A 10,733-nucleotide genomic window follows, 5' to 3' on the forward strand; every position below is an offset into this window, starting at 1 on the left:
TCATGCCCGGTGAACTTTTGTATTGGGAAAGTCATGCCCGGTGAACTTTTGTATTGGGAAAGTCATGCCCGGTGAACTTTTGTATTATGAAAGTCATGCCCGGTGAACTTTTGTATTGGGAAAGTCATGTCCGGTGAACTTTTGTATTGGGAAAGTCATGCCCGGTGAACTTTTGTATTGGGAAAGTCATCTCCGGTGAACTTTTGTATGGGAAAAGTCATCTGCGGTGAACTTTTGTATTGGGAAAGTCATGCCCGGTGAACTTTTGTATTGGGAAAGTCATGCCCGGTGAACTTTTGTATTGGGAAAGTCATGCCCGGTGAACTTTTGTATTGGGAAAGTCATCTCCGGTGAACTTTTGTATTGGGAAAGTCATGCCCGGTGAACTTTTGTATTGGGAATGTCATGCCCGGTGAACTTTTGTATGGGAAAAGTCATGCCCGGTGAAGTTTTGTATTGGGAAAGTCATGCCCGGTGAACTTTTGTATTGGGAAAGTCGTCTCCGGTGAACTTTTGTATTGGGAAAGTCATGCCCGGTGAACTTTTGTATTGGGAAAGTCATGCCCGGTGAACTTTTGTATTGGGAAAGTCATGCCCGTTGAACTTTTGTATTGGGAAAGGCATCTCCGGTGAACTTTTGTATTGGGAAAATCATGCCAGGTGAACTTTTGTATTGGGAAAGTCATCTCCGGTGAACTTTTGTATTGGGAAAGTCATGCCCGGTGAACTTTTGTATTGGGAAAGTCATGCCCGGTGAACTTTTGTATTGGGAAAATCATGCACGGTGAACTTTTGTATTGGGAAAGTCATGCCCGGTGAACTTTTGTATTGGGAAAGTCATGCCCGGTGAACTTTTGTATTGGGAAAGTCATGCCCGATGAACTTTTGTATTGGAAAAGTCACGCCCGGCGAACTTTTGTATTGGGAAAGTCATGCCCGGTGAACTTTTGTATTGGGAAAGTCATGCCCGGTGAACTTTTGTATTGGGAAAGTCATCTCCGGTGAACTTTTGTATTGGGAAAGTCATGCCCGGTGAACTTTTGTATTGGGAAAGTCATGCCCGTTGAACTTTTGTATTGGGAAAGTCATCTCCGGTAAATTTTGTATTGGGAAAGTCATCTCCGGTGAACTTTTGTATTGGGAAAGTCATGCCCGGTGAACTTTTGTATTGGGAAATTCATCTCCGGTGAACTTTTGTATGGGAAAAGTCATCTCCGGTGAACTTTTGTATTGGGAAAGTCATGCCCGGTGAACTTTTGTATTGGGAAAGTCATGCCCGGTGAACTTTTGTATTGGGAAAGTCATGCCCGGTGAACTTTTGTATTGGGAAAGTCATGCCCGGTGAACTTTTGTATTGGGAAAGTCATGCTCGATGAACTTTTGTATTGGGAAAGTCATGCCCGGCGAACTTTTGTATTGGGAAAGTCATGCCCGGTGAACTTTTATATTGGGAAAGTCATGCCCGGTGAACTTTTGTATTGGGAAAGTCATGCCCGGTGAACTTTTGTATTGGGAATGTCATGCCCGGTAAAATTTTGTATGGGAAAGTCATGCCCGGTGAACTTTTGTATTGGGAAAGTCATGCCCGGTGAACTTTTGTATTGGAAAAGTCACGCCCGGCGAACTTTTGTATTGGGAAAGTCATGCCCGGTGAACTTTTGTATTGGGAAAGTCATGCCCGGTGAACTTTTGTATTGGGAAAGTCATGCCCGGTGAACTTTTGTATTGGGAAAGTCATGCCCGGTGAACTTTTGTATTGGGAAAGTCATGCCCGGTGAACTTTTGTATTGGGAAAGTCATGTCTGGTGAACTTTTGTATTGGGAAAGTCATGCCCGGTGAACTTTTGTATTGGGAAAGTCATCTCCGGTGAACTTTTGTATGGGAAAAGTCATCTGCGGTGAACTTTTGTATTGGGAAAGTCATGCCCGGTGAACTTTTGTATTGGGAAAGTCATGCCCGGCGAACTTTTGTATTGGGAAAGTCATGCCCGGTGAACTTTTATATTGGGAAAGTCATGCCCGGTGAACTTTTGTATTGGGAAAGTCATGCCCGGTGAACTTTTGTATTGGGAATGTCATGCCCGGTAAAATTTTGTATTGGGAAAGTCATGCCCGGTGAACTTTTGTATTGGGAAAGTCATCTCCGGTGAACTTTTGTATTGGGAAAGTCATGCCCGGTGAACTTTTGTATTGGGAAAGTCATCTCCGGTGAACTTTTGTATTGGGAAAGTCATGCCCGGTGATCCTTTGTATTGGGAAAGTCATGCCCGATGAACTTTTGTATTGGGAAAGTCATGCCCGGTGAACTTTTGTATTGGGAAAGTCATGCCCGGTGAACTTTTGTATTGGGAAAGTCATGCCCGGTGAACTTTTGTATTGGGAAAGTCATGTCCGGTGAACTTTTGTATTGGGAAAGTCATGCCCGGTGAACTTTTGTATTGGGAAAGTCATCTCCGGTGAACTTTTGTATGGGAAAAGTCATCTGCGGTGAACTTTTGTATTGGGAAAGTCATGCCCGGTGAACTTTTGTATTGGGAAAGTCATGCCCGGTGAACTTTTGTATTGGGAAAGTCATCTCCGGTGAACTTTTGTATTGGGAAGTCATGCCCGGTGAACTTTTGTATTGGGAATGTCATGCCCGGTGAACTTTTGTATGGGAAAAGTCATGCCCGGTGAAGTTTTGTATTGGGAAAGTCATGCCCGGTGAACTTTTGTATTGGGAAAGTCGTCTCCGGTGAACTTTTGTATTGGGAAAGTCATGCCCGGTGAACTTTTGTATTGGGAAAGTCATGCCCGGTGAACTTTTGTATTGGGAAAGTCATGCCCGGTGAACTTTTGTATTGGGAAAGTCATCTCCGGTGAACTTTTGTATTGGGAAAATCATGCCCGGTGAACTTTTGTATTGGGAAAGTCATCTCCGGTGAACTTTTGTATTGGGAAAGTCATGCCCGGTGAACTTTTGTATTGGGAAAGTCATGCCCGGTGAACTTTTGTATTGGGAAAGTCATGCACGGTGAACTTTTGTATTGGGAAAGTAATGCCCGGTGAACTTTTGTATTGGGAAAGTCATGCCCGGTGAACTTTTGTATTGGGAAAGTCATGCCCGATGAACTTTTGTATTGGAAAAGTCACGCCCGGCGAACTTTTGTATTGGGAAAGTCATGCCCGGTGAACTTTTGTATTGGGAAAGTCATGCCCGGTGAACTTTTGTATTGGGAAAGTCATCTCCGGTGAACTTTTGTATTGGGAAAGTCATGCCCGGTGAACTTTTGTATTGGGAAAGTCATGCCCGTTGAACTTTTGTATTGGGAAAGTCATCTCCGGTGAAATTTTGTATTGGGAAAGTCATCTCCGGTGAACTTTTGTATTGGGAAAGTCATGCCCGGTGAACTTTTGTATTGGGAAAGTCATCTCCGGTGAACTTTTGTATGGGAAAAGTCATCTCCGGTGAACTTTTGTATTGGGAAAGTCATGCCCGGTGAACTTTTGTATTGGGAAAGTCATGCCCGGTGAACTTTTGTATTGGGAAAGTCATGCCCGGTGAACTTTTGTATTGGGAAAGTCATGCCCGGTGAACTTTTGTATTGGGAAAGTCATGCTCGATGAACTTTTGTATTGGGAAAGTCATGCCCGGCGAACTTTTGTATTGGGAAAGTCATGCCCCGTGAACATTTATATTGGGAAAGTCATGCCCGGTGAACTTTTGTATTGGAAAAGTCATGCCCGGTGAACTTTTGTATTGGGAATGTCATGCCCGGTAAAATTTTGTATGGGAAAAGTCATGCCCGGTGAAGTTTTGGATTGGGAAAGTCATGCCCGGTGAACTTTTGTATTGGGAAAGTCATGCCCGGTGAACTTTTGTATTGGGAAAGTCATGCCCGGTGAACTTTTGTATTGGGAAAGTCAGGCCCGGTGAATTTTGTATTGGGAAAGTCATTGTTCGCACAGAAAGTTTTTAATATTTGTGCCCGAATTAAAATAAAACGCACATGTTATTTTCTATTTTAAAAATATAACAATTTATTGATTTGGTACTGTTGCCGGTTATTTGTCAACTAAAATATTCTTATTATCTATCCCTTCTTGAAGGGCCACAAAACAAATGAGAACGACATGAAATAGAAATGATCAAAACAAATAAACGATCAAACATTAGAAATAAGAATATTCGCACAAAACAAAACAAAGCGAAGGGCCACAGTTACTAATATGTATGTCAACATACATACATACAGAACTGACGAATAATCATAACAACAGTGTTGTTGTTGTGATTGCCCATCCAACACAAAACGGACGACGAAACTAGTAACAGACAAATGCCTAAGCTATGTAGGCATTGTTGTTGTTGTTTCTCGTTGCGACGAACAAATTGACACAAAGTGCCCAACGTACCTGCGTACGTTAGGGTGGGACGAACATACAAAACATTAAGGTGGGCCGAATAAAATATTAAATTAAACAATTTTAAATAAAATAATAAAATTAAGGGAAATATTGACCCATTGCACAAACAACAAACTACAACAATAATTATCTCGAAAAACATTTAATATGAAAGGTGTTCTCCTCCAACATCCTCCGCCCGTTGAATCATCTATGGTTCAAGCATCCTGTTATGGTAAGGGAAAATTGTGGATTGGGCGACAAAGGGACTTCAACCTTCGTATTCGAATATTCGGTATAGGCGAGACTATGAACGATTTGTAGTTGTTTGATAACAGACTCATCATATCGACTAGGAGCATTTGATGGCAGTCCCCCAATTTTCCTCAGTAACGTTTGATGAAGATTACTCTCTGGCAGTCCAAACATGTGAAAAGCGAAACAAGGCAGTTGTACGAGTGAGATATATTTCCAAATGGTTACTTCTAATTGATTTGGAATCATGTGGGCAACAACAATGGGCTTAGGGCATCTATTGATGACATAAAAAACAAAAAATATTATTCCAATACAATTCAAATATGAGAAATGCTTATCCATAATGTCCTGAGAGACATTATTTCCACGAATAGTGTTTTGCAAGACCAAATATATTCCATATTCTGAACTTTCTATGGTAAATTCATCTCCAATATCAAGACAATTGGATCCATCTTGTATAAACGAGCAACGACGATCCCAAATAAGGATTGATGTCTCGGGAATGCAACGATCACGAAATACAACAACAGCTGGATTGATTCTTGCTTGTACATGTTTCCAAAACATGTTCCTCGTTCTTTCACGGAGTTTTGTGACATGATTTGCCACAAAACAGTTCAAAATCGATGAATTAAGTTTGAGCCACTGGAGGACAATCTTAGAATCTGACCAAAAGAGAGACGATAAGACGAAATATACGGTTTTGTATTTCGATTTGAGCCACGTTTTGTTTAAAAACATGACAGCACGACGAATTAAAGATTGAGCCTGGCTAGCAGCAACCTTCGACGATTTAAAATCCCAAGAAAGTCGTTGATTTTTGAATACGAGCGACGGAATTGATAATTTTGTAGTATTTTTGATATCGGACAACACGAAACTACAAAGATAGACATCTAGCAGAGGTTTCCAGGCTTTGGGGATTTCGTTGTCCAACGCTTTAATGATGATTTCTTCGTCATCATTCGAAATGAGAGACGCATGGTTGCTATTCCGCTCAGCCAATTCGATAACATTCAATTTCAAGATTTGTAATAACTCGTCCCCCTTGAGGGCTAGAGTTTCGATAATATCGGAACCAGTTAATACGTCATCGACCTCCGAACCACTAGGATGAAATTTGCTATCTTTATCTGTAATGAGAAACGAAATTCGATTTGCGAAAAATGGGGCGGCCGATAAGCCATTATTAACAGTGTTAAGTTGGGATACCTTTATATAGTCATCTTTGTAACTTATCCACAAAACGATTTGAAGCCTCCTATCTGGTTCTCCAATTCGAAACTGCCGATACATATTCAAAACGTCAGCAGTGAGAGCGTATTTGTTCCAACGAAACGAAAAGAGTGTGATGACCAAATCCGGTTGTGTTGTTGGACCGACCACCAATGTATCATTCAACGAATGATTCGACGAAGTGTGAACGAAACCATCAAATACGACTCGAAGTTCTGAAGAACTACTATGAGGCTTGAGAAAACAATGCTGAGGTATTATATAATGCGAATTATTCGACGATAGGTTGTAGGGCGACATGTGTCCGAGCGACACATATTCTTGCATGATTGCTTCATACATCGATTTCAAAGTTGAGTCACGTTCAAGTCGTCTTTCGAGCGACAAAAACCCTTTTCGAGCTATTTCAAAAGAGTTACCAAGACAATAGGGTAATTTCTTGAATGGAAGACGAACTTGTACTCTTCCATAAGAATCGAAACGACTATTTGCGACGAAATGATCTTCACACGCTTGTTCTTCTTCATTGCATGGTGTAGAAGATTTGGAATACTCTTCAACTTCCCAGATTTGTTTCAAAGTTTTATCAATATTTTGTTCTCGTGTACTTACGATTAAGTTACACGTCAGCGATCTTGAACTGGGACGACTGGGCGACGAACCACCAACTATCCAGCCGAAAACAGTATTTGTGAGATGTGGTAGACCATTTCCCAATGAAATTCTACCATCTAATAACAAATCGAAGAAAATTTCTGCACTGAGAAGGACGTCAATACGTTGAGGCTTGTAGAACAACGGGTCTGCAAGTTCGATATTCTGCGGAATCTTCCATTGTGAAGTATTCATTAACTCATCAGGTTGACAAGACGAGATTGTTTTAGTAACAGCAAAACTTGAGGACGACTCGAACGAACTACTTCTCGATTTTATTGTAGTGTCGACAGAAAACTTAATTGCAGTTCGAACTTCTGCAATTCCCGATATTTCTTGAGAAAATGGACGAAATTTAAGTTTCAATCTCTTTGCTGTTTCTTCCGAAATAAAATTCAACTCTGAACACGAATCGAGTAAAGCTCTTACAGTATGAAATGAACCACAATTATCCTTCATCAGAATCACTGCAGTCGGAATTACAGCTCTTCGAAAAGAACGAGCCACGAACGAAACTGGATTTGAGCTGGTCGATGGCTGCGGTGAGTTACCATTCGAATTCGAAGTACTTGGTTGTTCTGGACTACTAAATATATGCAATATAGTGTGATGTGCAGAATCACAAACTCTGCATCGATATTTTGAGGGACAGTTCGATACCATATGCCCTTTTCGAAGGCAGTTAATACAATGTCCACTACGTTTTACGAAATTAAAACGTTCAGAAACAACGATATTTGCGAACGACGAACAAGTTGAGAGGTTATGTTCACTTGAGTTACAATATGAACAATTCGACTTTGAGTTGACAAACGTATGAGCCGACCGATTGAATTTAGGAGATTTTGGCTTGTTGGAAATTACATTTTCAACAATTTCAGTTCTCTTTCTATGACTTTCTAAAAATTGACATCGACGACTTAAAAGTTCATAGCACAAATCCCATGAGGGCAACGATTTAAAATCTTGTTTCTCATCATAATTGTCTTTTGTTTCATTGTCTACTTTTGTGAGTACCATATGCACTAAAATTGCGTTCATGACATCTGCCTCTGATCCGAGCGACAATAACGAACCACGAACAGCAGATACGGTATCAATAATATGGCGTAATGAGACACTATCACTTGTTTGCATTTTAGGAACATTGAACAACGATTCGATATGTTCTAAGAATATGAGCACTTTATTGTCATATCTTTCTTGAAGTCTTTGTAATGCTTTTTCATAATTGTCTTCACACACTTGATATGGTTCCACGACAGCTAATGCAGGACCCGATAGACAGTTCAACAAGTAGTTAAATTTTTCAATTATACTGATCGATTGATTTTCATGTACCATATTGTTAAAGGCTGTGATAAATCGTTTGTATTCACTATATTTCCCATCGAAGTTGGGCAACTTAAGCGAGGGTAACCGAGAACTAGAACCACAAGCCATAGAAACATTCATCAAACTATTGTCCACTGCCACTGAACCACGATTTTTGTTTATCAATTTCAATATTTTGGCTTTGGCAACAATAAATGTTTCTTCTAAATCACTTCTTCCATTGTCATTAGTATTAATAGTTTCTATCTGACTTTGTATTGTGCACAACTGTTTAAAATATTCTTCTAATATTTCGAGCCGACATTCTAAAATGGTCGAATCCATTTTCGAACCATCTTTTTCCACTTTCTTTTGTATGTTTGTAATGTTTTTCTTTATCAAACTACGTTGTTGTTTAAGAGAAGCTAGATCCGAACCACTAGCATTCTCTTCCACTTCAATGTCGTCTTTTGGCATTTTGAGAAACTATACGAGAGAATAACAATCGAACAACAAAAGAGAACTTGGCTTCTATTTTCAAATAAAAGCGCCAAAAATGTTTATGCAAGACCACAAAATTTCACTCAAGATGGAGATATTTTTGTCGAAGTATTTTATTTTCTAATACAAATTAGAAAATTCTTGATTGTATAAGTGTATTTTCCAACACTTTCCACGAACGACGATCAATGTATGTATGTGTTTACCGCGATTGCGTAACACTAAAGTTCTTCGAGCAACAAAAATCCACTTTCTGCTAAAGAATATTTAAAAATTATTCTTTTCGAAAACAATATAATTTTTTGAACGACGGTAGAAATTAAAATTAATCAAAACCACGGTTGGTTATTAAGGCGGCGAATTATTTGTTCTGTTGTTACACCGAATGTGCAGAACAACAACAACGACGAAAACCACTGAGGCACAATAATTGTTTTTCCACCTTAATTTGTTCAATTAATTATTTTAATAATTAATTTACTTTAATTTTATGACTACCGTCCTGTCACGGTCGCCAAAATGTTCGCACAGAAAGTTTTTAATATTTGTGCCCGAATTAAAATAAAACGCACATGTTATTTTCTATTTTAAAAATATAACAATTTATTGATTTGGTACTGTTGCCGGTTATTTGTCAACTAAAATATTCTTATTATCTATCCCTTCTTGAAGGGCCACAAAACAAATGAGAACGACATGAAATAGAAATGATCAAAACAAATAAACGATCAAACATTAGAAATAAGAATATTCGCACAAAACAAAACAAAGCGAAGGGCCACAGTTACTAATATGTATGTCAACATACATACATACAGAACTGACGAATAATCATAACAACAGTGTTGTTGTTGTGATTGCCCATCCAACACAAAACGGACGACGAAACTAGTAACAGACAAATGCCTAAGCTATGTAGGCATTGTTGTTGTTGTTTCTCGTTGCGACGAACAAATTGACACAAAGTGCCCAACGACAGTCATGCCCGGTGAACTTTTTTATTGGGAAAGTCATCTCCGGTGAACTTTTGTATTGGGAAAGTCATGCCCGGTGAACTTTTGTATTGGGAAAGTCATCTCCGGTGAACTTTTGTATTGGGAAAGTCATGCCCGGTGAACTTTTGTATTGGGAAAATCATGCCCGGTGAACTTTTGTATTGGGAAAGTCATCTCCGGTGAACTTTTGTATTGGGAAAGTCATCCCCGCTGAACTTTTGTATTGGGAAAGTCATGCCCGGTGAACTTTTGTATTGGGAAAGTCATGCCCGGTGAACTTTTGTATTGGGAAAGTCATCTCCGGTGAACTTTTGTATTGGGAAAGTCATCTCCGGTGAACTTTTGTATTGGGAAAGTCATGCCCGCTGAACTTTTGTATTGGGAAAGTCAGGCCCGGTGAACTTTTGTATTGGGAAAGTCATGCCCGGTGAACTTTTGTATTGGGAAAGTCATGCCCGTTGAACTTTTGTATTGGGAAAGTCAGGCCCGGTGAACTTTTGTATTGGGAAAGTCATGCCCGGTGAACTTTTGTATTGGGAAAGTCATGCCCGGTGAACTTTTGTATTGGGAAAGTCATCTCCGGTGAACTTTTGTATTGGGAAAGACATGCCCGGTGAACTTTTGTATTGGGAAAATCATGCCCGGTGAACTTTTGTATTGGGAAAGTAATCTCCGGTGAACTTTTGTATTGGGAAAGTCATGCCCGCTGAACTTTTGTATTGGGAAAGTCATGCCCGGTGAACTTTTGTATTGGGAAAGTCATGCCCGGTGAACTTTTGTATTGGGAAAGTCATCTCCGGTGAACTTTTGTATTGGAAAAGTCATCTCCGGTGAACTTTTGTATTGGGAAAGTCATGCCCGCTGAACTTTTGTATTGGGAAAGTCATGCCCGGTGAACTTTTGTATTGGGAAAGTCATGCCCGGTGAACTTTTGTATTGGGAAAGTCAGGCTTGGTGAACTTTTGTATTGGGAAAGTCATGCCCGGTGAACTTTTGTATTGGGAAAGTCATGCCCGGTGAACTTTTGTATTGAGAAAGTCATGCACGGTGAACTTTTGTATTGGGAAAGTCATGCCCGGTGAACTTTTGTATTGGGAAAGTCATCTCCGGTGAACTTTTGTATTGGGAAAGTCATGCCCGGTGAACTTTTGTATTGGGAAAGTCATCTCCGGTGAACTTTTGTATTGGGAAAGTCATCTCCGGTGAACTTTTGTATTGGGAAAGTCATGCCCGGTGAACTTTTGTATTGGGAAAGTCATGCCCGGTGAACTTTTGTATTGAGAAAGTCATGCACGGTGAACTTTTGTATTGGGAAAGTCATGCCCGGTGAACTTTTGTATTGAGAAAGTCATCTCCGGTGAACTTTTGTATTGGGAAAGTCATGCC

The 10,733-nt window shown here is 40.0% G+C and overlaps 1 protein-coding gene across 2 annotated transcripts; it reads right to left on the minus strand.

Annotated features, from left to right (window-relative positions):
* Positions 1 to 3,995: 3,995 nt before the first annotated feature.
* LOC141388147 (uncharacterized) lies at positions 3,996 to 9,318 on the minus strand. 2 transcript variants are annotated; one of them, XM_073958185.1, is made up of 2 exons: positions 8,559 to 9,318; positions 3,996 to 8,337 (listed from the first exon to the last, which is right to left on the minus strand). In XM_073958185.1, exon 2 carries the CDS (start codon positions 8,326 to 8,328, stop codon positions 4,594 to 4,596), a length of 3,735 nt encoding a protein of 1,244 aa, XP_073814286.1. In that variant the 5' UTR covers positions 8,329 to 8,337; positions 8,559 to 9,318; the 3' UTR covers positions 3,996 to 4,593. The 2 variants fall into 2 exon arrangements, with proteins under 2 accessions (XP_073814286.1, XP_073814287.1); XM_073958186.1 differs by having other exon boundaries at positions 3,996 to 5,780; positions 5,860 to 9,318.
* Between the last annotated feature and the right edge of the window lie 1,415 nt (positions 9,319 to 10,733).

This window comes from Musca autumnalis, unplaced genomic scaffold, assembly GCF_047663935.1.
Source record: "Musca autumnalis isolate F117 unplaced genomic scaffold, ASM4766393v1 scaffold_61, whole genome shotgun sequence".
In the NCBI taxonomy this organism is placed as follows: domain Eukaryota; kingdom Metazoa; phylum Arthropoda; class Insecta; order Diptera; family Muscidae; genus Musca; species Musca autumnalis.

Excerpts from the sequence above, each read along its gene's own strand:
- LOC141388147 (XM_073958185.1), bottom strand. The coding sequence starts at position 8,328 with ATGCCAAAAGACGACATTGAAGTGGAAGAGAATGCTAGTGGTTCGGAT.